Source organism: Drosophila gunungcola, assembly GCF_025200985.1.
Source record: "Drosophila gunungcola strain Sukarami chromosome X unlocalized genomic scaffold, Dgunungcola_SK_2 000036F, whole genome shotgun sequence".
Lineage (NCBI taxonomy): Eukaryota > Metazoa > Arthropoda > Insecta > Diptera > Drosophilidae > Drosophila > Drosophila gunungcola.
Genome location: NW_026453188.1, coordinates 66,027 through 93,671, shown reverse-complemented (window position 1 = coordinate 93,671; position 27,645 = coordinate 66,027). Strand labels below are relative to the sequence as shown.

Below are 27,645 nucleotides of genomic sequence, written 5' to 3'. Positions count from 1 at the left end.
ATTTTCAAACGTTTTTTACCATGGTACAATGTACTTTTGTTATATTTTTGATCACTGTTGTTTTTGTTATAGGTGCTGCTGCTGACGAAAGTACGCGAAGAAAGGCCCAAAAACCATTCGATATCATTCCAGAACAGGCCAAAAATAGGGTGAAGAAAGGGGGTGAAGGTGGAGAAAGGGGCGAAAACAGAAGCAGTTGGCCAAAAGAAAAAGGCAAAAGCAAAAAACAAAACTGGGGACAGAGCGGCGCCGTCTCTCGTCGCGTTTTGTTGTTGTTTAATTTTCCATTTAGGGTTGAAGGGGAGAGTGAGCGAGAGAGGGAGAGGAGCAGAGGGTGAAAGAGCAAGCGAGATGGAGCAAGCGGCCCATCCCTGTTGTTTGTTTTTGTATTAACGTTAACGTTTCGCTTTCACAAGAAGAAGAAGTTAGTGACGTTTCATTTCGTTTGGCTGATAAGAGAGGGCAAAAGAGGATAAAAAGCGAGGGGGTGGTTTAGAGAAGGTGGGTATCCCCCCGTTTATCCACCCACTTGCATTCCACACGTTGTCTAGGCAAGGTTTTCTTTTTGGCTCTCTCCCTTTGTTCTTCATTTCACTTTCTTTGCTCGCTCTCCACTTTTAACTTAGTCGCAGCAAAAACATTTTTTTTTCAATTCAATTCACAGAATAATATAATCTGATAATATATAAAAACCATTTTATAAAAATAAAAATAGCACAATTTTTTTCTACACTTAAAATAATTGTTTACTATTTGTTAAGTTTAGAAAATTTACGAGTTCGTAAGAATTTTTAATAAAACCTAAAAAACCTTATTATAAAATTTATTTTATAAGATCATCAAGCCACCAAACATTTTCTTGAAAAAATACAATAGAATAATATTCAATTGTATTTCAGAATTTCTTTTATATAAAAAGATTGATACATGTTTACATATTTAATAATATACTTATTAAGATTTTGTTACATTGTTAATAATTAGTCCACTAAAAATAAATAAAAACCAAATTCGATTAGTTATAGAACATTTTTCATTTCTCTCTGCTAAATTATTTAAAATGTATAATTTATATTTTAATTTAATTTAGAAATGATTTGCTTAGTGGCCTATAAATGTACTTCAATCGATTTTTTCCTGTGTTCTTTGCGGCCGCCAAACCCACCCACTCCGCCGTCGCCACCCCCTAAATCCACCCCCTCTCATCTGGCAACGGTGTCCTTCATCAGGATGCCAACAATATAAAGCCTATTTTCATTGTTTCCTCTCTGACACTTGAACAGCTGACAGGCGTCGACGTCAAAGTCATGTTGCTATTGTTGTTGTCGTTGCCCGGCCCGTTAATTAAATTAAGTAAAAGTAGCAAAGTATGTTCGTACATTATTTAGTAGAACCCTCATTTCTTTTTATTTTCATTTTTTTTTTTTGTATTTTGCCACTTTTTCTTTTCGTGCTGAACGGCTTTATCAGCCAGAAAATTATATGTTAAGGTAAGGAGGGAACACTAAACAAAATGGGGAAATATATAGAACAAGATAAATAGAGAGGAGTGAAAGAACAGAGTATCAACTAAGGAGAAGAAAAAATAACCTTGTCTCGTACGTTATTTTTTTACTGCCTTTTTCCGACAACAAATGCTGATTGTGACACGAACGTGTGCAAATATTAACTTAGTTAATATTAATAAATCAAATTTTCATATGGTGAGTTTGCACATGCCATAAAATTAGCTATTTAGTATATATGTGTTATATACAATTGACGTTATAAATTCATCTGATTGGTATGTACAATATATTTAAGCCAAGTGCGATTATTTTGCAGAATACCAGTGCAATTAATTTAATTAATGGCAGTATTATTGTTTTTGCAATTTCATTTAATTATTTTTCTAAAATTGTATTTAGTTAAAATAATTTCCCACTAATAATTTGACTTAATGTTTCGATTGGACATAATAAATATTTCGTTTCATCTTAAATAATGTGCAAATTGTATCGTATTAGTTAAATTGGTATAATTATTGTTTCATTTTTTAATAATTTTTTTGACTAATAACATTTGGTACTTTACGGATATTTTATTCTTAGAAAAATCGTTAAAAATATAACTTTACGACCACTCCCATTTGTAACTTCCTAATTAAATTTCAAGGAAGTGTTTTCCAACCTAAGTAAAATTTAATTAAAAGAGGAGGAAGAATAAAACATTGACAAAACACAACCGAGTCGTTATCCTTTTTATGCATTTCGCTCTTGGATTTTTAATGCAAGAAATACGTTCTTATTTTTAGGGGCTAAACAAAAAGCGATTTGCATTAAACGATTATTTTTACTAGCGGAGAAGGGAAAACGAAAAATCGATTAAAAGGCTTCTGCCTCACTTGCACGTGACACCAACAGAAGGCTCTGAAACTCTGGACTCAAGGGAGTGGGTGGTTGGATGATGGGTGGTCTTTTGCAAGGGGGTGGAACGCCCATGGCCCATGGCCCGTGGCCCGTGGCCCGTGTCTCGTGGCCAAAAAGGGGGAGTGAGTTTCGTTTCTAAGGGGCCAGAAGCAAATGCGCCACATGGCAAAACGGGCATAATTGAGCCGTATAACAAGCCCAATGACCGATTAAGCCAACATGGCGAGTGACCCTCAAGTGAGCCAAATGAGTTGAGTTCACTTCGGATTGGTTTCGTTTTTGTTGAGGTGAGGCCGTAAAAAAAAACTTAAGAGCAAAATGTTCTTAAGAAGAAAAAAATGAGACAAGATCCCAAGGCAAATGGATCAAGTTTGTGGCCTTTTTATGCTTTTCAATAATAATTAAAAGATTCCACTGAATACAAACTGTTTTGGGTACATAAAAGTTTTAATTAAAATTATTTTTAATAACTTTAAACCTCGAAATGCAAGAATACAAAATATTTAGTTATATATATATTCAAGTTCTTCTAATTCTAAAAGTTGACAATGACTAAATATATTATAATAATCACAAAACAAAGCCCAAAAATAATACAAGCGAAGTAACAAAGTTTCCCTTGGCAATATCTCATTTGTAACCAGATAAAAGCCCAAACAAAATGGAATTTCCAAATTTGCAGCCATCCATTACTCTACTGTCTGTAATATACGCTATATACACCGAATCCATTACCAAAAATAAACCCCCTAGTCCTACCTTACCTGCTTCAATCTAACTTATCCATATCCATATTTTCACTCATGTCCCTATCAACCTTGCCATCCATTAGCACCTCCATATCCATAATCATTAATCGACCACGTTGTTTCTATCGATTTTCTGGGTCTGCGATGTCTTCGGGGGGCTTTTCACGGTTACACGCAGGAGTGGAAACTTTACTTCTTTTTTTCCATTTGATTTTTTATCTGTGTGGAACTTTTTTTTTTTGGCGGCTAGGAGAGTTTTTCGAGTCTGCAGCTGGCATTGGAACACGTCAACGCATTTTTTCACGCTTATCAGATCGTGCCATATAATGTACCTATATGGGTATGTAGTATGTATATAATATTCCCCCACTTGGCACACATTCCGCTTTTGCTTTTTATTTATGTAGGTGTGTGCACCTGTGTACTTGTCTGTATCTACAATTTATCTGCCGGTTTGGCGCTTATCTTATCGAAGGCAATTCGAGTGCCATGGAAACGACGACGCCGCCGCTGAGCGGATGACGAACTCAAATTCAATTTCTTTTCAATTTCTTATTACTTACTACCCCTCTCAGACTTTCCCTATAACCCCTTTCGTCTACTTTTGGCCTCTTTTCCTGTCTGTTCTATTAATTTTGCTGACTTATGTGCACTTGGAAAATTCAAAACTACGTAACATAACGAATTTTTGTGAAAATTGGCCATAATAAACATTTTTAGCTTTGCTTGCCATTTGGTTGAACATTTTATTGCAAGCTCAATAAGCTCCTGTTTACTCTAAAATTTAATTTTGTTTAATATTATTTCATATTTAATTGGAAAGCAACATTTTGCATTGGTGTCAGGTTCACGAAAGAATTTGACGGTTCAAATACAGCCCCGCTGCACATTCGGATTAAAAAAAAAAAGTTGCCTACTCAAAATATGCCCTCAAATTTTGGTTAAACTTCAAAATCAGATGGGAAATTTTGCGAGCGTAAGGCGTACGAATATTTACCACATTTTCAGCTGAGCCTAAGCTAAAAAAGTGGCCCTCATTTTGGTCTTCTTATTTTTCCTTTTATGCTGAAACTCAAATAACTTTTCCGACTCAGAGGCATAGCCACCTGGCGGTGGCTGTTCAGTTAATGCTGGGTTTTTCTCATTTTCACGGGGGGCGGGAAAAACTGAGCGGTAATGATGAGCGACGGTGTCGTGTTTTCATTAAGCTTCAGAAATTTAAATATGTTATAATAATAATGTGCTTCACGTGAGTCTTTAGGGGAAAATCTGCGGAGGGTGAAAAAGTTGTGTGGAGGCGGGGTTGGCAGTTGGAAAATGCCATGACAAGAAGAAGACAAGCGGCATAGACATTGTCTTAGTCCCCAGTCTTTTGATCCTAATCACAGCCCCACACAGTCGGGCGAGATTTTTGGCATACTTCTTATAATTTAACCCACATTCACAACGACCTCCAAATCCGCCCCCACACACAACCACCCACACAGCCACCCACACACCACCACCCCTATCTTTTCCTTTGCATTTGCGGCTTGCTGGAAATGTTAATTTTCCTCTAATGGGAATGAGAAAAAGTCGGTCTTGCTGTGTGAGGAAATTACTTTCTAAACAGACAGTTAAATTGCTGTCGAGATTTGAAGTGAACTTTTTCATTCTTCTACCATTTTATTTTGCAGGCTCTTTAAGTTTTCAAGCCCAATTGAATGTGGCAGACAGTTGCTATTGATATAATTTGAATTTCATTTTTTTAACGCAACATTGCGACACCTGAATGCAATTAAACTGCATTTAGTTTTTATACGCATCGCGCTGGCCTGCATGAATATTAATTTGTATGCTTTTTTTTTATTAATTGATGGAGAGCTTTAAGATGGAAATGTATGCATTTAAAAATGTTTGCTTGTGTATTATTGGCATTTAACATAATAATAAATACAAACGAAATATACTTATGTCTCGTAATTAATGGAATTAAACATATTTTTTGGATTTTAACGGTTTCTACCTTTAAAAAGCTTTTAAGTTGCTTTTTTTATGGAATTAAAGTTTACTTTGCGCTAATTGTGGACTACTTTGTTTGGTTTTAATGCCCAACTCAATGTTTTCTCATTTGTGAGCTCGTCTGGCATTCATAAAGTGTTAGCCAAATCACTATTCTGATCTCACTTCAATGTTGTGACCCAGAAAAGCAATGACCCTTAACACTTTCAAAACGTAATAAAATTACCCAAATTACTAACAGAATAATTTACTCTAATTTTAATATCAAAATCTACAAATTATTGAAGCTTTTATGGTTGCTAGTGTTGACTAAAAAACTAAATAGATAATATTGATAACTGCTATCGATACTTTAACTAAAAAATCGTTATTATTATCAGCTCTAATTAATGTAAGCTGTCCAAGTAAGTGATAAAACTTGTTTAATTGGTCGAACGTGGCCATTGAAAATGATATCCAAGAACTACCAAACATTTTTGAAATAAAACCTACAACATACACAACTCAGTTACTTTTGATACTGCTATCGATATTTTGTGCCAGCTCTGAATGATGTAATACCGCTCAAAAGTGATTAAACCTGTTGTAAATATAGTTGATGTGGTTAATTGACACTTACCAAATGCAGGACGGTATTGACCACCTCCCGGTTGGTCACCTGGCCAACCTCGATGAGGCCGATGAGGACGGCGAACTTGAGATTGTCGGCGGTTGTCATTCTGACGATTTCGTCCGGCCGTTTGATCTCACTGTACGGCGGACGCATGATGTCCGCCATTTTGGTGCACGATTTGTGGTTCAGATTATTTTGTTTGTTTCACGGGTGTATATTGTTAATTTGTTTATTTTAACGCGTTTAACATGCAGTTTTTTGTTGGTTGTTTTTGGTTAAAATTTTATTTTTTTTTGTATTTGGTTTTTATTTATTTTTGTTTTGTTTTACATAAATTGAGTTGTAGAATTAATGGATGGAATGCACACGAAAATACACACACACAGATACACAAATATATAATACATTTACATATATAATAGATATATATGAAGATGGTAATGCTATATATATATATAAACAATTAAATATTGCCAGGCAATTGGAGGGGAGAAAAAAATTATTATTTCAAATTTTTAATTTTTTTGGCTGGTTTTTTTTGTTTACTATTTTGATTTCATTTCATATATGCATCATTTGTGTTGTTGCACTTTTCCAATTTTCATTTTTTGCTGTTGTTGTTGTGGAGCAGCTATATAGCTGTCGTTGTTGCTGCTTTTCTGGCTCATATTGAGCTACTTTTTCCGTCGACACTTATCAAAATTTGTATTATTTTTTTTATAATACTTGGTTATATATAATTTTATTTTAATTGCACACTTCATAAAAAAAATGTATATATGTTTTTTTTATTAATTTTTATTGAGGTTTTGGTGATTTTTGGTGTGGTGGTTGTGGTGGTGACATACATAAAAGAAGAGAGAAAGAGAAATAGGTACATGAGTTTGAATGCAACAATTCCGATATATTTGGATACAGTGCGTTTCAGAGGCGTAGGTCAGTTGGTAGACGGTCCAAAATTTTTGGAATTTTTGTACTCTTACTCTAATATTAGTAAAACAAAAATGACTCAATGACAGATAATTTAAATTATAGTTATCCTTGTTGTGTTATTTATTCAAAAAGCAATTTTCGTTAATCATAAATTTCAATGAATAAAAATAATGAATAATTTGCTGCATCTGCTGAAGTGTTATTTACTTTATTTTCTTTTATTTATTATAAATTTATTTAAATTAATCGCACCAGAACCGCCCTACGGACATGAAACGCACTGTACTGGTTTTGGTTTTTCCAAAATTAAAATGAGTAAGTACATACAAATTTAAATTAAATTCTTATTTTATATGTAATCCAACTACAAAGCCAAATTCTTAATATTTGTTTGATCTGCCATGGGTTAAGTTTCGGGGGGTTTGCGTTTTGTTTTTAAGGGGAGGGAAGTTGGTGGTTTCCAGGGGCGTGGGAAGTGAGGGGCTGGTTTTGGTCTGGGTTTTGGGGGTACGGGGCGGCATACACGTGCTTGATGAAGCAAATTTTCGTTCCATTATTCATTCACTTCTTGGCTGCTCACAGAGCAAAGTGGAAAATTGTCTGGGGAATTTATGTGCATTTATAATTTTTATTTTATTTGTTATCTCTTTCGTTTTTTTTTTTTTTTTGTATGCATTACCTTGGCTGAACTGACTTGCATTACCTGCCAGCACGATCTAGACCCAGATGTACATATGTAATACGACATTTAAGCTTATTTATCTATGTGGAATTCGGCCATTGATCGATTTCATTTGCTTCTGCTTCTGTGGGTCAGTTAGCATTAATACTTTATATATAACCTATAGTTTTCTCGGTTCGTCACGCACCGGCGATAAGACTGGGGTTAATGCCCCGTCGTGCTTAAGGTGCTGGAAAAACCATGGGAAACTGTCGAAGCCACGAAGTTCTAAAACGTTGAGCAAACACCACTGAACGGGACTAGTAAAAAAGAAATGGCATACATATGTATATACCGCTGACACACCTGAAGAACAAGGTGTGCTTCTGATTCAGCTGGTGATGTAAAGGCTATAAAAGAAACGCAGCTGTGTTAAAAGAAAACTGTTCGAGGGGTTTTATTGGAAACATGTCCAACAAGACGGGTATTATTAATAAGACACCGTTCCATTTGCAATTCAGTTTGGTTGGGGTTGAAATCTTTTAACTGTCGTTTCTCAATCAAGAAAGTTAAAATGTATAGCCATTTTCATTGCTTTCGCCAACTTATTGAACTAAAGAATTCTATAACTTACTACTTTAAAAAAATGTTTAAACAATATATTCTATTGTATTAAAATCTGCAATACTAAAAATTACGAAAACCGTTTTAAAGCTATTTATACATGGTTATATTATAAAATATAGTCACTACTTAAGTATTTTATGTTTTGATGTATTGCTTATGTATTTTTTTTAACTCAACCACAAAAACGAAAGTAATCAAGAAGGCTGGAATTTTTTTATATAAAAAATATAAGTTTTGTAATATCTGCTCATCTTTTTTTTGTGGAAAAGGGAGGAAGTGAAGGTAATTTAATGGGGAAATTCTTTTGGGCTTACAAAAATGCAGTTTTACATTCTTCTACCATGTGCAAACTCTTTTTGTTTTAAATACACTTAAATTTTAATATATAAACAGTACGAAAACGAAGAAACAATGCGATAAAAAAACAAAAAGGCGAAGAAAAAACCGGCGTGGCAAAAAACAGGCACAGCAGCGCTGACTGGTTTTCTTATAACTTTTGTTTTCTTTTAATATTTCGTGCGGTGGGTTCTACTTTTTTTTGTTTAGATAGAGCAGGTGATTTAAATTTTTTTTTTTAGTTTTTTCTATTTGATTCCGAGTTTTGCTTACGGATTTTTGAATGCGGTCACTTTGCTAATTGCACGTCAACAGAAAAAATTCCAATACGGAGAGCGAGTCTCATTGCTTTTCATTTGCTTTGCTTTTTGGCTGCTACCACTTTTTGTAGTTGTTATGTTTATGGCCAAATGAGAGGGGGAGAACCGGTAAGAGAGCGAACGAGAGAGGGAGCGAAAGAGAAGTTGGTAATTTTGTTACGAAATAAAGATGCAATCCCACTTGGAAATGAAAGTCACGCGTTCAATCGATCAAAAAGATCTGTGGAGCCGCATTTGTTCTTCCTCTATTTGTGGATAAAAAAAATTGTTTAAAAGCTTCTTTGAAAACGATCTGCAATTCTATTGCCTGATTGAGGTTTAATATTATTAATTTGGGAAACTTATTTTCTAAGTGTTTGAAAAATTATATATATAAGGTAGTGGCTAAAAATGGTGGTTATAGTTAAAAACAAGCTTTTATGTATATTACTACTAAATTTTTGATGTTTGCTTTTTATCACTGGTTTGACTATTGTTTTTTCTAAAAATTAATTAGTTTAATTTTCATATAGAACGTAGGGCCTTTAAATTTCGGCTAAGCCAGCTGAATTACCCCTTCATTTTGCCCACGTTCTCTCATTGTTGTTGTTGGTATTATCGTTGTTTTTTAACCAACTTATTGTTGGTGGTCGAAAAAGAGAGACAGAATTTGGTTTTGGTGGTGGCTTTTTCGGGAGAGGGAGGCGGAAGGTGGCAGGTGGACAAAAGGGGGTGGCGCGGCGGTAACCCATTTTGGGCTGTTGTATTTGTTTTTGTATTTGCTTTTGTTTTTATTACAATTGCAGCAGGCGGGCATCTAATTATGAATTGCAGTCACGCCGAGACAAATTTTCCCTTTGTTTTCCTGCTCTCGCGCTCTTTTCAGAATTTTCACTCTCTCGCGCTCTCTCCCTCTTCGCTTTTCTCACCTTTTTAGTGGGAAAAATCAATGAAACGCGAGAGAGAGACGCTCTCTTGCTTTCCCTACTCCCCCCTCCTTCTTTCACTTCCTTGTTCATTTTACCACCCACCTTCGCTCTTTCTCTCTCTCTTTCTTCCTTCGACCAAAAAAACGGACACACGTCGTCAGTTTGTTAACTTATTACACAGAAAAAAATCGGAGCTTAACATCTAATCAAAAACCGTTGATAACAAACGTAAACCACATTTTAAAATATACATATAATAATGAATATATCATCTTTTGCACGCCGCACAATCTGTTTTTTTTTTATATCAAAAAATAATTATACTTTAGAGAATGAAACATCGAAATAAAATATTTGAAAACATTTTTTAGATCTGACACTTAAAACTATTTTTTAAATTCGTTCAGTGTGGCTTTTTTACCACAAACTCTCGCGCGCTCTCTCTCTCTCTCACTCTCGCTCTCTCGCAACATTGCGGCTTTTCTGCTTCTTGCCACTGCTACGATTTTTTTATCTTATTATTTTGCACCGCTTTGTTGGATTTTGTAATATTCCAATAAGCAAACACTGCGACACCAAAATGCTAATTGGCCCAACTAACCAGATAACGAAACTAAACAGAATCCCCGATTAAATAAAACTATGTAAAATATGTAAAAAAAAAACACTAAAATAACTAAAATATGAGCAAAAAAGTAACGTCATAAAGAGAGCGTAAAACTTTATATTTACGTTGTTTTTAGCCGCTTTCTGCCGTTGTTTTTAGTCTGTTTACTGTTGTTGTTTATGTTTTGTTGCTGCTGTTGCTTTTGTTACCATTATTATTGTTGTTTTTGTCTTCACATACACAGTAAAAAAAATTGGCAAAAAAATAATGAGAAAATAATACGCGGCGGGAGGCAACAAAATCTTGATTCATAAATTCAATAACGCAACGTTCACGTAACAACAAAATACAACCATTTTTTTTGTTTACGTTGTGTTGTTCGCAAAACGAATTAATTGAATTATTTCACGTAATTCACCTCCGCATTTTAATTTTGTTTTATTCAGCGATTCTGATCAGCGTCTTGTGCTGTTTTTTGATTCAGTTTTCTCGTTTAAGTTCTCTGTTTTTCGGTGTTTCTCGTCTACGTTCTCCGGTTCTCCGCTTTGCGTTTTCTCCGCCTCGAATTTATTATTTTGAAGCACTTTTCCGAGACCTTTCCCTTTTGCTTAAAATCCTTCAGCTTCAGGACATCCTGTACTAAGCACCAAAATCGAGTCGCCGTTTCGTTTCAGCAAAATTCAAGCCGCAACGGCAACGAGAAACGACGTCCGAACGGCGAAACGTGAAATTTTTGTTTGAATTTGAATCTGAGCGGAAAAGGAAAACAGAAACCAGAAAACAGAAAGCAGCCGAGACAGAATCGGCAGAAGAGAAACAAAAACGAGCGAGTCGACGAAAACGATGAGCGGAAGAGAGATACTCTGTTAGTTAACATTCAACGCAAAAACGTGGACCTAAATAACATTTCTTAACGAAGAAGAAAACAACTTTATTTACAGATTCGAAAAACTATGATTTTAACAACCGATTGCGAAATTCCCTTTAATTTACCCTTACCAACACTGATGCTCACTGCTTCTGGTTCCTTGGTCCTGAACCTGACCGAACATGTGCATATTTATAATATTTTAATATTTAACGCTTTAAATATTTTCACATTTTGTTATTATTTATTAATATGAAGTTATTTGATTTATATAATATATATAACAAAATTTGAAAATATTTAAAGCATTAAAAATGAAAATATTGTAATTCAAAGGTTAAAAAAAATGTATCTTAATCATTACAATGGCTTTTACAACGAATCCAATTTCTTCTTTAATAATTTATGTTAATTATAAGAAGATCTACTGTAATATTAAAGAGAATTATACATTCAGTTCATATTTACATAAAAAAATAAAAATAAATTAGTCCGAAATAATGAAGCCATACTAAATATGTATGTGCTCTGACTCAGTACAGCAAGCTGGGAAGCACAAATAGCAAAGAGAACACTTCTTTAAAAACTCCATCTCAGCTCTCTCTGAAAAAATTTATAGATCACGAATGATTTATATTTATTTCATTTATAATGTACAAAAAAAATGCAAGTCGCGAGTGAAAATATCTTAAAGCATTAGGTCCGGTTTTACAAACATAGTTATTGAAGCAAATTAAATCAAACAATTCGAAATTCAAAATCATCGTTTTCCTAACGGCTCAATTATAGTTTTTCCCAATCAGAAATGTTAAATCATCGTTTTCCTAACATTCCTATGTTAAATCGTAGGAGATGAAAGAGCTCTCGCTGTGAGAGGGAGAGCCAGCCGAAGACTTCGGTAAAAAGAGTACGAGTTGAGAGTGAGCAGGGGACTTCGGCAAGAAGAGAATGAGGGAAGAGAACCGATTGAATCGGCCATTTCGAAAAAGCAACCAAGAGAGCCCTGCAAAACACAGAATATATTCTGCATTACGGGTAATAAGACGGTTGTTGATTGGAATCGAAATTGGAAGAGAAGAAGAAGAGAGATAGAGCGAATTGTATTTCTATCTCCTTCTCTTTTGCGGAGGCATTCTCTCTTTGGGGAGCACTTTAATCTCCAAGAACTCCAAAATGTTATGTCCAATCGGTAAAAACCATTTACATTCTGTTAACTAATTAGTTTTTTAATCAGATATTATGTACATTCAAACCAATTTAATCGACCCACTTGCAAGTTAAATATATATATATTACGCTTAACATTTTACCACTTTTAGTTTAAAGTTAGTTAGTTCTCTGTTTATCTGCATATTTTGTTTTAATTTATTTTAATAATAATATCAATATTTTTGAATATTGTTTCCAAATTTTTAGTAGTTTTTTTTTTACCAGACTTGAAGAGCTAAGATTCGAAAAGTATATAAAGTGTTTCTATATTTAAACTTATTTAGTTTATTTTAGGTACGTTTTAATTATTTTAAGTTTTTTTACTATTGACGTTATAAATCGTGCATTATGAAAGAAAGCGAAAATATCCAAAGTTTTTAAAACCCGGAACATCTAAAGTTAAATTTTCTCTCGCAAATGGGAGAGAGCTCTCTCCCGACTTTCTCTTGAACAGCTGGTCGAAGGGAAATTTTTGCCGTGGCGCACGTATTACAGTTTTTCAAAAAATTAAAAGCTGTCCGAAATGAAATAAGAAATGCAAAAATTAAAATAAAAAAACGTATACCTTGTTTTGGATTGCAAATTCGTAAGTTTTATTTTTTTGTCGGAAATTAAAAAACAGAACATCAAGAACAAGTAACTATTTATGAAAACAATTAATATCATTAAAACAAGTTAGTTCTGTGTTTCAACTTTTGAACAAATAAAAATGTTATTTATTATAAATTAATAAATTATTATTTATAATTAAACACAATTTTTAAAATATGTCGATACAAATACAAATTGGTTTATTCCATTATAAATTAAATTGAAGATATGGCCTCCTTAAATATTTTTCTTAAGTTGGTTTAGGTTTACAATTATATTACATTATATTTAAGCTGTATTCCAATAGTTTAAAGTTATTAACTTCACTGCCAGCGTTCAATTAATATATAAATTTTTTAAAAAATTTGTATATATTCAAAGTGTGAGTGTGTCCACACCCGCCTTATGATTAAGTTTTTTTTAATCAGGCTAAGTTATAAGTAAAGTACACTAAGTAAACTTTATAAAATATCTAATAATAGTTTTGAAAGTACTAGTTAAATCACTGCCTGAAAGTTTATTTGGGGCCAAAATGATGTATAAAGTTTAATGCTTAATTTAATGAGTAGGATATAGACAACCGTTGTGGACCAAACCTTTTGGTTCTAAATACTATAACTGTTACCAATTTTTGCTCGATTTTTCCCCACAGGTAAGTTAACTAAGCGATTCTAATTTAAAGTCGAATATCAAATTCAAATTCTATCCGAGATCATAGTAAAACTATCGATAAATCAAGAGATGGATAGATATCGATAATGACACACTGATTTAAATGGCCGGATATAGTTAAAAATAATTCGAAAATTTGTTCAGGATAAAAAACGAATAATCAAAAAATCCCTGTTCAAAATAATAACAAGAAAACAAAAAATTTCGAAAATATCATGCCGATAAGTAAAAATACCCAAAAAAACACCAAACATATGTTGATTTGGTATTTTTGAGGCATACGATAACTTTAGAGGTATTTTTATTTAATTTCTAATGGTATATTTCGATGGTTAGGCCTTGGTCACATTTCCAACCTCTAAGTTTAGTTTCGTAAAAAAACCTCAAAACAAAACAAAAAGGCGATAAAACGCAATCAAAGCAACATTAATAAACCGAACAGAAGGCAACCAGTGATATCTAAACCCAATTGTATTGCACACACACACGAAGAGAAACATAAATGTGATGTTTAGTGTGAGTAAAATCCAATGAAAAAGCCAAAGGAGTGTGCGTGTGCGCTTGTACGTGTGTGAGTGCGCGTGAAGTGCGAACAAAGTGTGAAGGGGAAAAGCGAAAAAGAGCGGTGCCAGTTAACAAATATAAACAATTAAAAGATTTATATATTATATGTAGATATGTAATATATATTTTTCAAATAGTTAATAATAGGAAAAGGCAAAACAAAAGAACTAGTTCTCTTTTATTTGATTGTGTGTGTGCGTTTGTGGGGGAGAGAGTTTCCAGCTGCCTTTGTGTGTGGATTTATTTTATATTATTTTATTGTTCGGATATTCTTTAACCCTTGTTAGCCCTTTTTTGTGGAAGTGTGTGTGCGTGTGTTTTCAACCCCCAAAATATGTTACCCACCCACCGCCCACCACCCGGCAAAAAATCACTGAGCAATAAACCGCTCACCCCCCCCCCCCCACAAAAAAAAAGGAATTATTTCCCACTGAAAATTTTCTTCTACCAAGGTGATGATGTCTTCTTCTTCCCCATATTCCTCTTATTTCCAGGAGCAGCGCACGAAAAAAGGGAGAAACAAGAGAGAGAAAGAGAGAGCAATTCAAAAACTGTCGAAATAAAACGGCTTCTCCGCCTCTCGCCCCATCCCCTTCATTTCCCCACCTTCCGCTGCGAGCGCCAACACACAGTGGGGCGTGTAAACATATTTTCGAGACGAATGGGCCAGTTTTTTAGTGTCTGCCATGATAAATTTAGCAATAGAATATACTTCACAAGTAACATTTTTTTGTAAAAAAAATTCGAATTATTAATTACAAGAGGCATTCCTAATTTTGATGCCCGTTTTGTCCCACTGTGCATCGCATGACGCTCAACCACTGAGGCAATTGCCCTCTCTGTCGCACACACGCAATGCGCCTGTGGTCCATCCTTCTCTCTCGCGCCGCCTGCCTTTCGTTGTGTTTCTTTTGTGCCTATTTCCGCTTGTTAGGTCAGCTTCCCCCTTCGCTCTCCTCGCAACCCCTTTTTGTGCTCCCTTTTTGGGCTCCAAGTTCTGGCAGTCCTTTGAGTACAGTGGCAAGCAAAATAATAGCAAATGTTCTGATTAAAACAAAATGTATTTTGAAAATGATTATAATAATTTTGTTTAATCAGTTAAATTTGTATACAAACAACAAGTTGAAGTTGTGAAATCACAATTTTTTGTATACTCAGGATAAATAAGAATAAAAATCACATTGTTTGGTTCGTTTGTCTGAAGAACAGATACTGATGTTCTAAAAATTGTATGTTATTAAAAATTAATTTTGTTTTTTTGACACTTTTAATATTTATTGTTCTTCAATTGCTTAAAAAATAGAAAACTTAGTAAACAATTTTGTTAAAAAATAAATATATTTTTTTGAGTATAATAAATAATAATTTTTTCCAAAACCTGTTTACACTATTTTGCTGGTCACTATTGTATATATTTGTTTTGTGTTTACGTGAGAATAAAGTTGTGTGCCAGTGGGTGTGTGTGTCTAAACAAGGGTAAAGCAAAGGCAAATAAAAGGAAAAAGGAATGGAGAAGGACAAAAACTGAATTGGAAGGGGTCATCAAGAAAAGGGAAAAATGTAAGGTTGTTTTTGTGTGACAACCCAACCAAAAACCAATTAACTTTTGAATATTGCGAAAAATTGCGCGCCTTTCGCTTGTTAACCAACACTGACCGTCGAATGCAACCCTGCCTAAACTCACGCACACAGAAACGCTGAGACCCAGGGAGGCAAGAATCCCACACAAGCAAATATTTTTTTTGTTATTATTGAAGAGCAAAGAACAGCGCAGAAAAAAAAAACGAGCTTACGAATCTGAAAAGCAAAGCGTGTGTGTGGAAAACGGCAACAACAACAAGGCGCAAAAGAAACCAGTAAGAAAATTTATCGCGGGGGAGCAAAAATCGTCAAAGGAAGAAGCAGAGAAGGAAAGTAAGAAGAAGCAGCGCAGCCGCTAATTGTCGCGTCTTTGGTTGTTGTTGCTGCCTTGCAAAAACCGAAAATGAAATGGGAAAGAACAAGCAAATAAATAAAATACATCAAAATTTAATTATTAACAAAAAAAACAAAATATAGGCTAAATAGTTTCAACAAACTAAAGAAACGAAGAAGAAAACAGCGGTAGAGGAAAAGGCAAAAAGGAGAAAAACCGAAAAGGTCAAAAAATGTGAGCAAAAGAAAGAGACCGAGAGAAAGAGAGAAAGAAACCTCCCCCCCGAAAAAACCGAAAGAAAAATGGAGCAGAAGTGAAAAACCTGTGTGTGTGGGGGGGAAAAGCTAAAATTAATTTTTTGTTTTTATTTCCAAGGCGCGCGTATGTGTGTGTGGGTGGAAAATCCGATTTCGTAAAACGCATTTAATTGTTAATAACAAAACGTGTGTGTAATTTACATGATTTTTCTACATTATTCACAGTTAGTAAGCAAACTGCACAAAAAACGCAAAAGATGAGAGCAAATCAATAATAATAATAACAAAAAAGGAAAAGAAGAACGAGCAAACAAGAGAGGAGCAAAAGTCAATGTGTGCGTGTGAGAAAACAAAAAAATAAATTGTTAATAAAAATGTGGAAATCAAGCAAGAAAACAACAACAAAAGCTAAAGCAACAACAAAAACAGCAAGGAGCAGTGCTGCTAGCAGCGACGTCGACGTCAGCGTCGCCGCATGGAAAGCCCAAAAAACCGCATGACAAGGAAATGGAAAATTTTTGTGCAGCCCCAAAAACCAAATGTGAACATAAAAGAAAGTCAAAAAACGAGGCGTTGAGCAAGAGAAAAACAAAACAAAACATAAAAAAACGTTCGTATGCGTGTGTTTTCCAATCTAAAAGAATAATAATAATAATAACAGCGGAGGAAGAAACGGCATTCAAAAAAATATATCGAATCAGGAAGCAAAAAAAAAATAAAAGGAAGAAGCAGAATACAAGAAATAATAACTAAAGACGAAGGACAGCTAAACATTTTTTGGAAGAAGAGGCAATTAAAAAAACATAAATAAATGTATTTAAAATTGCCGCAACGGGAAAGATAATATTTCAAAATATTTTTAACACAAGCAGTCGCAACAAAAATAAAGGAAAAAGCGATAAACGGATCTTGATTTTAGAGTAACACAAGAAGCAGCACCTTTGGCAGCTAAACACAAGAATAAATGTAAGTATACTTTAAAAAATTGCGAAAACTGCGAAAGCTACTTTATTTTTTATGCATTTGTCTTTAAAACTGAGAAGTTGAATAGAATTTTTTTATAAAAAACAAACAGACTGAGATTTAAATAAGTCTTAAATATACTTATTGAATCCTAGTAGTATTTAATAAACAATGGAAAAGGTAAAGAAACGTAAACAAAGATAAATTTTTTCAGTAATTGATTATAAAACTTTATTGGAGTACTTAATGTTTAGGTCCGGACAAGTCAAATAATTAAAAATGGTATTTTCATTATCATTTATAAGGAAAACAAACTTATCTTTTGATAAGGTCCCTTTAAAATTGAACATCCTAGCAGATTTATGTCATTTATTTTTGAAATACTTGTTCTATATAAACAATACCTGGAGAGTCGTAAAACTTATACATTTTTTTTTCTATTTTCCAGATAACACGATATAATACATAGCCGAACGATCCGTGAACTCATTATAAGCAGCTTTAAAGAAAGTGAGTTTAAAAACATTCCTTGACCAAAAATAGGATATATCTAACACTTTGTTATGAATTGCAGATATAAAACCTGTATAATATATACATAATATAATATAATATTATACCGCTGCCATGGCCAGCAGCGCGACAAACGTCGACGGCGGCAGCGGGACGTCGGCGGCGCTGCCATCGCTCTTCCCCGCCGTCGGCGCCGCTGCCGGCGTCAAGGATATGGACGGACTGATTGCCATTAACGATAGCGCCCTATCGCAACAGATCGAATTTATACTGCAGGATGCTCCCATGGAGCAGGACGACGATCCTCACCAGAATTCGCATTCGCATGTGCATCACCATCATCAGCACTCGCATCATCATCCCCACTCGCATTCGCATCAGCAGCAGCATCTCCATCAGCAACAGCAGCAGCAGCAGCAGCAACACCATCATCCGCATCATCAACTGAAGCTGGAGAACAGCAGCAACAACCACCCACCGACAGCAGCAGCAGCAGTGGCAACAACTGCAACAGCCACTGTGGCAACAGCAGCCGCATCAACCAACAACAGCGCTTCCTTTAGCAACAACAGCAGCAGCAGCACCAACAGCAATAGCAATAACCTCGAAAACCAGCAACAGTTGCTGATCCAGCAGCAACAGCAGCAACACCATCTTTTAAATGGACGCCGCATTATTATCCAGGCTACGGGTAACTCATCCGTTTTGGCGGCCAGCGATATCAAAGAGGAGGACGACGAGGAGGAAGATCCCGAGTTAAATGATGAAAATCTACAGGATATCGAGGAGGAGGCTCAAGCAGCCGAGGCGGATGAGGAACCCGAGAGCACAACGCAGCATTTGTCCACACAGGTTAAGCTGGAACTGGAAGACGATGAGGAAATGCCCGACGAGGAGGAGGAAGAGGATGAGGATGATGACGATGAGCAGCATGCGCAACTGGAGTACCAAATAAGTGCGGCCCCGCAATCGGGAGGAGCGACAAGCAGTGCCGGTGGCTCCGCAACAGCCGGTGGAGCACAACAATTGGTTCAACTGCCCGCCGGGAGTATTGTGAGCACCACCACCCACCGATTGTCGGTGCCTGTGACCGAGGCGGCTCTTGTTCAGCTGCAGCGACGACCTGTTTACATAAGCAACGCTGTGGGTGGTTTAACCGCCGGCACAACGTATGTGAGAATGCCAGCGGCGGCCGTTATCAGCCGAAGTCCCATGACGGTGCTGAATGTGGTGCAACAGGCCCTGCCGGCCACCCAGTTGATATTGCAAACGCAGCAACAACAGACGCCGGCGGCGGAGCAGCAATTGGCATTGGCATTGGAGCAACAAAGGCAGCAGCAAGAGCAGCAGGCCCAGCAGCAAAGGCAGCAGCAACAAGAACAGCAACGGCAGCAGCAGCAGCAGCAGCAGCAGCAACAACAGCAGGCGCAACAAGAACAGCAGAGACAGCAGCAGCAGCAGCAGCAGGCACAGCAGCAGCAGCAGCAGCAGCAACAATCGCAGCAACAGCCGCAGCAAACCCATCCAGTGAAGCATTCAGCATCCAGCTCTTCCGCCACTAGCAACAGCAACAGCAATACAAACACAAACTCCACCAACAGCAGCAGCAGCAACAACAACAATAACCCTCCGGCGGCTACCGTGACCACCAGTTACCAATGCGTAGAGTGCGTGGAAAAGTTCGATTCCAAGGAACTCTTCGACATCCATCGCAGTGGACATGCCAATAACATGAAGTGCGCCATTTGCAACATGGTGCTAAAGTCTCTAAAGAACTACGAGAAGCACTGCCTGCGCTGCAAGCCGTACGAGTGTCAGATTTGCGGCAGAGTCGTCCGTTTCCGGCCAAACTTCATCAAGCACATGCGTGTGCATACGGGTCAGCAGTCGGAGCGACACAAGTACAAGTGCGAGGTGTGCCACAAGGAGTTCATGAGCTTCGAGTACTTCAAGGTGCACAAGAAGATCCACAATGAGAATGTGAATCTGACATGCGAGATATGCGGAAAGGTGTTCAGTGCTCTGGCATCGCTGCGAGGGCATTCGAAGCTGCATTCGGGGGTCAAGCTGCACAAGTAAGTGTTGTTAAATATATATCTATTTACATATTATCGAAAATAATGGTGTAAAATTGTATGATTACCATTGGCAAAGGGATTTTTTTTAAGCTTATTAGATTCGATGAAAATGATTTTTTTTTCGCTTTTGAAAAATGGTTTCTAAAACCGAATAGGTTTGTCGTTTTTAAAGGGAAGCCAAACGTAATTTGTATGTTGTAAGCTTACTATTTAAATAAATACATTAAAAGCTAATTAAATGGGATTTTTTTTTATCAATTAATTTAAAAATGTTTACTGTTTTTTAATAGAACATGTACTACAGTGTAATTTGTTGTCTGCTATTTCAACCATACATAACAACCAAACTAAAGCTTATCATTTCGTTTCCTTTTAGATGTGACGTATGCGGCAAGGGCTTCGGGCAGAGATATAACCTTAAAATCCACGCCAGGACGCACACGGGAGACTTCCCCTTCGAGTGCAAGATCTGCAAGAAGAAACTGCACACGCAGTCCTCACTGCAGACACACATGCAGGTCCATCTGAGGGATCAACCTGCAGCCACTGCAGCAGCTTCGACAGCCGGAGCAGCCTCCTCGAAGGCTAGCAATAGCAGCAACTCGAGCAACAGCAGCAACTCCAGCAGCAGCAATTCAAGCAGCAATAGCGGCACGGCGGCGGGGGCGGCGGTGGTGGCAACAACGATTGTCAAGCTGGAGCCGCCGCAAGAGATGGAGAGGCCCGGCACGAGCAGCAACCAGCAGCTGCAGCAGCAACACCACCAGCACCAAATGGAACTGGACGAACAGTCGGGACTGAGCGGGGATGACGAGGATGGCAGCGGCGGCGGTTTGAACTCCTCCTCGCACATTGTTAATGCAACCACCAATCGCTTGACCACCGGCGAGGACTCATCGGAGTCCTCGAATGCCTCGCTACACCTGAACCAGCACTCCTCCACCTCATCCTCGCCAGCCTCGCAGCACCAAATGTCGCAGCAGCAGGTGCAGCAGCAATATCTCGTTTCGGCGCCCACGCGTACGATTGTCATTAAAAACTACATGCAGCAGGGATCCCATCAGCAGCAGCAGCAGCAACAGACCTCCGATCCAACGCCCGTGCTGCATGCCCAGGTCATCCAGAGCGGTGCAGGCACCAGCAACGGCAGCGGCAACAACTCCTCCACCACCAACAGCAGCAGCAGCAACAACAACAACAACAGCAGCAGCAGCAGCAACATTGTTACCAGCAACACCAGCGGCAATCTGAGCAATGGCTCGCAGTTGATACGAAAGACGCCCATCATTCATCATTCAACCAACAGCAGCGGTGGGTCAGCGCTGACCAGTGTGGTGCAGCAGACTGGTGGTGAGTGGTTTCGGTTATTTCAAGGGGTTCATTTTAAGTTGGGGAACCAGCTAGCCGTAAAATTATTAGTTTAAAGGGCTAATTTCTAATCAGAAGGTCAACAGTGGGTTTTTTTTTTGGACACCCGTTGATCGTTGAGTATGTAACATGTAAAAGGATGGGAAAAATAAACATATTTTTGATCAGAATAACAATAATATATATATTAACTATGAATCTTATTCATCTTTCAGTTATTTCGCCCGCTCAGTCGCCATCGTCATCCTCGACCTCCTGCTCCTCATCCACGGTACTGGTGTCCAAGGCCACCGGTGTGCCCCTATCCATTGCTTCCTCGGCAGCGGCTGCTCTCGGAGGCTCCACGATTATACGCAGCACGAGGAACCATCAACAGCAGCAGCAGCAGCAACAACAAGCCCAACAACAACAGCAGCAGCGGTGACGCAGCGCAACAACCACCGAAATCACCACCGACGTCGTCATCTGGCGGACATGGATGACGATGAAGATGAGGACGACGATCAGCAACAGCAGCAACAGCAGCAGCAGCATACGCACCAAACCCAACAGCAGCATCACCATCATCACAATCATCATCATCACAACCATCACAATCATCACTTCGATGACGATGATGACGATGAGAAATCATCACCGTCCCTGGCCACTGCGGCCATAATCAAAGTGGAACCGAATCTATATTCCTCGGGCTCCGGCGACAATTCCAACGATATGTTTATCAAGGAGGAGGTGATGTTTGAGGATTCGGCTGCCCTGCATTCCCCACAGTCGCCGCCTAGCTCGAAATTCCGTATCTCCAACTTTGATAGTGATTTGGTTGATCATCATGTGGATCTGAATCATTCGCTGCCGCCGTATGGCAATCTATTGAACCGCATTCGATACCAGATAGCATCCCTGTGCAGCTATATCCGGATGATGACGATGACTTCCGGCTGGACCATAGTTCGCTGGGTGGACTGCACAACACAACGTCATCGTCAACCACCGATGGGGACTTTATTAAGAAGGAATGGGTCTACGGCACCGGCACCAGTTCCTATGCCATGAATGGCAAGTTTGATGACGACAGCGATGCCCTGTGCGATGCGGCCAATTTTATTTACAACTGAGTGCAGGCAGCCGCTGCCGTTGTGGTGGATCATCGTTATCGTCATTGTCATGTGAAACGAAAGAGGAATCCGCGTCGTCCGGTGAAACAAGAGCAGGAGCAGGAGCAGGAGCAGGAGGAGGAGGAGGAGGACGACGACGACGACGACAAGAATCAGCAGCAGCAAAAGGTGGAAAAGCGGAGCGTGGATGAGGAACAGGAACAGGATCATCAACGCAATGTCCTGCGCCGCGTCCACGATGCAGCCATGTGGAGCTGAGGATTCGGTTAACCCAGATTCATAGCTGTACGACATATATGTTTTATATATGTCCCCCCCCTCGAACCCCCCTACATATACCATATAACCCCACACCACACCACACCACACACAAAACACAACCAAGAGGGTGAATCGATTTGCGTAGGGTGCAAAAACCTGTTCATGAACAATTCTAACTAATTTCGCTGTAAAAACTTTGGAGCTAATAACGTTTTTGAGCTCGAGTTGCTTGAAACCGAAAATGGTTCAATTATGTGCAAAAAGAAACAGGAAATATTTACTTTTTTTGTGAAGGTATCAGTAAAATGTGTAGTTTATGTTTTTAGCATATAAATTCAAACTATTGGGGCTTTAAAACCATAGATTTTAAAGGAGTTTTAGTTTTGAGTGATTTATCAGCTGGTTTTAAAATATCTGGTATTATTCAAAAGAAAAATATGTCCTTTTTTTTTAAAACCCAGTTTAAAACTTTTTCACCAATTTGATTGTAAAAATTATAGAACTAAGATTACATTTTGACCCACCCAAAAGAAAGGAAAATTGGGTTTAATTTTGGTTAAATAGAAATGTTCGATTAAGCTTAACAATAATATTAGAACTAAAGTTTCCAAGGCCAAATTATTTAGAATTATCCATACAAGACTCTTCTTAATTGTTCTTTTTTTATTTTGCAACGCTAACAGGTCGAGCCACCCTAATATATATACTATATATGTTAATAGTATATATAGTACACATACTTATCCTATATGTCCACCATATAGATAATTTGCTATCTCTGTTGCGCTCGTGATGATCTTACAACGTGATCTTAAGTCTAAATCAATGTGTAAAATGTATGTTTTGATTTGAACTCGCTTCCTTTCGAACTTTTTCTCCCAGTGTGTAATTTTTTTTCCGTTTCCGTTTGATGTAGTTGTTTATCATGTCTCTCGCTCGCTCACTCTGTGTGTGTGTCGCTGTCCCTGTTGCTCTCGTGTTCCCACTCTCTCTTTCTCTTTAACCCTCTCTGTCTCACCTAATCTGTTTATAAAAATTGTATACAATTTTCGCCCCACTTTTAGTGTAAAAAAAGAAGAAAATCTCAAATGAACTTGTAACTTGATGTGAAACACGAATTGTTTATTATAAGTTTTATTTTTACATATCATTGAAATTTGTATTTCATGCTATTTTATATGAAAATCTCTGTTCTAACTTTCCGTCTGGCTCAGCACATTGTATTTGTCTATTGCGAACCCTAATTTTAGTTGTATAGTTTTGCATTTGATCTCTCGGCTTTAGTTTTTGCATTCAAAACGAAAGAAAATTAAGTTCCTGTGTAATTGCAAAGACAACTTGAGAAATTGTATTATATTTTAATGGACTAGGCAATCGATGTGCTGTTTTATATGGAAACCATATCTCTCTAACAGTCGAGGATCCCACAGTATTGGCTCCCAAAACTGAATCAAAAAAAAAAAAAGGAAATAAGTAAAAAACTGCTTTAATTTAGCTTACTGCTTTTTTATTTTTGATTAACACCTTGTTTTCACTTACCTTAAGCGCAGTATTTGTTTCATTTAATTCGAGAATGCATATATATTTTTTGCTTAGTTAGTTTGTAAAGTGATAAGAATTTTTTAAAATTTTTTTTTTAAATCAGTTCTAATGTGCAATCTCCCCCCCCCCCCCCCCCCCTCCCCCATCACTGAAATTTGACCTCTCTCTCACCTTCGCTCGAACACCTTGGTGGTTTCCTTAATTAGTTGCTAAGTACCCAAGATAAACACAAACACACGAATACAAAAAACACCCACACGATATATGATTATGATTTGCATTACTATATACATACTATAGATTATCTGTAGCTAAGTGTAAGCCTGATTTCTGTGTAGTCTTAAAGCTGGATGAGCATGCTTTAGCTTTAGCTTTACCCTAACATACGAAACTGCATAAGCATACGAATATATAATATATATATAGCCGCTGTACAATTACTTGACCTTTAGCATTAACACTTGAAAACTTTTATTTGCATTTACACCAACGTTTGTTTGTGTATTCTTTTCGTTTTTCGAAAATTAAAATTTATCTAAAACATACATATATGCATATATATATATATATACACATATATATATATAGCCATTAAATATATATATGTCTGGAGGGGGAATCGGATACAATAAAGGAGAAAAAAAAATCCACATAACAAAAACTTCTATCAAAAGCATTTAATGTTACCAACATAATGAATAAAAATCTATATAAATTAATTAATTAAATTATAAATGTATAACAAACAAGTTAGCCAACAATTGTAAAACGTAGCTGAAAGAGTTCACTTTTTTTTTTCTGTGTATAGCATGGAAGGAAAAGCATATTTAACCGATTTTTCGTTCTTTTTTTTTAGGAGTTTTCGTTTTGCTTTTTTTTGCTTAATAATAATACTTGTTGTTGCTTGCCATTTTGTTTGTTACTAAAAAAATATATAACAAGAGCCGTTAATCATATAAACACAAAACACTCAAACATAGACACGTGGAAAAGCTCAAAGAAAAAAACGCGCAAAGAGAAAATGTTTTTGATTTCCAAACGAAAAAAACATTTATAACGGATTTGTCTTCCGCACGAGTTAAAAGTTCAATTTGAACGAGGTACAAATTTCCAGTTGATTAAATCGATAATCTGTTCAAGAAATTGATATATAGTAGATAAATTCGATAACAAGTTGATAAAAACCTTGGTCCACCAATATTTCACCCTCTTTTCGGGTTACCCCAGCAATTCAAACAAGTTAAAATTCCGATTTGAGCAGTGTACAAATTAAGAGCTCTTTGAATCGATAGCCCGTTGATAAATTCGATACGCCCCCTTTTCCACTCTTTTTCGGAAAATTTTAGGAAGCAATAAAAACGAGACAAAACAGGTGGGAAAACCTCGCGGAAAACCTCTCGGAAAAACTCACCGTTCACTGCCCCACACGCCTTTTCTCACTCCCCTTTTCAGTACACTGAGAGCAAACAAGTGAAATTTTGAAAAAAAAAAAACACTAAAATCATTTCAGTTACACCAACAAAAAAATCGAGGAGAAAAGCGAATTTTTGTACATTTGCAGAGAGAAAAAAGGAATTATTGTAAGATTTAATACATCCAAAAACCAAAATCCAACAAATACTATTTTATATACCAAACAACAAAAGGATAAAAAAAACGATGATTAACAAAAACCCAACAACTTTGCACCACAACAACAACAACCAACTAAATTTTTAAAAATTTAATCTCAACGACTGCGCACACAACAAACAAATTTTTTGTATTATATTGAAAAAAATAGAAAGAAAAAAACAAAAAAAAAAACGTAACTTTAATTAAGGTCGAAGAGAACCGGGTGAAGCGAAAGATAGAAAGCAAAGTGAAATATTTTTTTAAGTGTAAACCAGGCCGGTCAAAAGGCTTGGACGCCAAATTTTCTGCAATAAAAAATATTGAATAAAGTAATGTTGTAAACTTTATAGTGTACACACACACAAACCAACTTGAATTAGGAACGAAAAATGGATATATACTTGTAAAGCCAAGAACAGTCCAACTAAAAACACATTCACACAAATTAAATGTGGTTTAGTTGTCTTCTTTTTTTTTAACATAAAAGTACCTAATAATCAAATAATTGAGAAGAAAAAATTAATAAAAACTAATTTCTATGTGTCTCCCCTTGTGTGTAACTTTGCAAATTCTAAATTCCCAAACCAAAATAAAAAACCACATAATCATATTAACACAAGAAAAAAGCAAACAAATTAAATAAAAAAAAATGTAACTAAGCAAAAGAATAATTATTTTTAAAGGGAAATCAATTTGTTATGCACAAAATATATATGCAGAAAAGCCAACTTTTATGTTACGAATTTGTTAAAGGATCTAAAGATTAGAAGAAAACCCGACTTTTTAAAGCATTTTCGAGAAATATTGAGAAAAAAACCGAACAATTTCAATCTGAACAACAACATAAAGCCCACGAAAGTATATATATTATATATAAATAAAGGTAAATAAATATATTTAAATAAATTATCTATAAACAGAAACGGTAAAGTAAATTAAACAAATCGTATTTATACACTATGAATGTCTAGTCGTATTTTCAGTATTATGTAAACCGCTCCTCCCTTTTCCCTCCCCCCAAAAAACACAGTAAAAATAAAAAAAAAAACACTAGAAAGCTAAGCTAAATGAATGTGAAATGAAAAAAAACAAATTTTTGAAAATGCAAACTAAAATTAAAAAATAAAAAAAAAAACAAACCAGAAATTATGTGTGTAGCGTGTACAATAAAACAGAAATAACAAAATATGGTAAACAATTTTTAGAAGCATTTTTAACACATGAGAAACCAAACTTAACGTTTACACATAACGACGATGAAGTGCAAGCGCAAAAATTAAACGAAATGTGTCTGTTTTTAGTGTTAGATTTGATGTAAGCGAAACCACAATAAAAAAGAACATAACAAGAATTCATATATATATATATATATATATCTATATAAATATATACATATATATATATACATATATATATAAATATATATATATATAAACGAACAGAAGAGATCTTCAGAGGGAAAGTGTGTTTCAAAGTCCGTTTAACATTATGTTCTTGATTTGTTTTCGGTGCCCTGACATAAATCCCCTTGATCGATAGGTTTATTACAATTTTAATAGCCTAGAAAAATGGTCAACAGCATCGGGTACGACCATAGAAAATAAAAAAAAAAAAAAAACTATTGGATTAGGGTTCTATGTCAGGGCACTGGTCACGTGTGTAAATCGCGTGTTGTATGTATCTAAAAATATCTATATTTTTTTATTACTCTTAGTTTTTGTGTATAAAAAATGCAAATGAAAAAAAAAGTATGTTTAAATGATTTAATCTTAGTGCATAATTTTATTAACCATTATAATTTCTCATTTTAAATAGTAAACATTTAATGGATCTTTATTTCTTAATTTAACACCAACAACAAATGAAAATATATATATTTTGTCAGAGTAAATTTTGTGTTTTTATTTATTAACGTTTTACTTTTATTCCCGGACGGGTGGTTCATATCAGAT

At 36.2% G+C, this 27,645-nt stretch overlaps 3 protein-coding genes across 3 annotated transcripts in view; 2 read left to right on the top strand and 1 right to left on the bottom strand.

Annotated features, from left to right (window-relative positions):
• Positions 1–10,920, bottom strand: part of LOC128260661 (neurobeachin) — a 183,926-nt gene extending 173,006 nt beyond the window's left edge. Inside the window, 2 exon segments of the mRNA XM_052993823.1 lie at positions 5,778–6,529; positions 10,289–10,920. Of these exon segments, the coding sequence (XP_052849783.1) occupies positions 5,778–5,936 (159 nt within the window). The 5' untranslated portion in view covers positions 5,937–6,529; positions 10,289–10,920.
• Positions 10,921–13,833: 2,913 nt separating this feature from the next.
• On the top strand, positions 13,834–22,787 carry LOC128260657 (zinc finger protein 236). The gene is given in 8 exon segments (XM_052993813.1): positions 13,834–14,019; positions 16,465–17,205; positions 17,651–17,712; positions 17,777–19,790; positions 20,170–21,143; positions 21,377–21,577; positions 21,580–22,029; positions 22,032–22,787. Coding segments are annotated over 5 exon segments (3,831 nt in total). The 5' UTR covers positions 13,834–14,019; positions 16,465–17,205; positions 17,651–17,712; positions 17,777–17,829; the 3' UTR covers positions 22,277–22,787.
• LOC128260700 (uncharacterized) lies at positions 22,277–22,787 on the top strand (the record flags this gene model as incomplete). The annotated part of the gene is made up of 1 exon (XM_052993890.1): positions 22,277–22,787. A coding segment is annotated over one exon (258 nt), but the record flags the coding sequence as incomplete, so codon positions are not given.
• Positions 22,788–27,645: the final 4,858 nt, after the last annotated feature.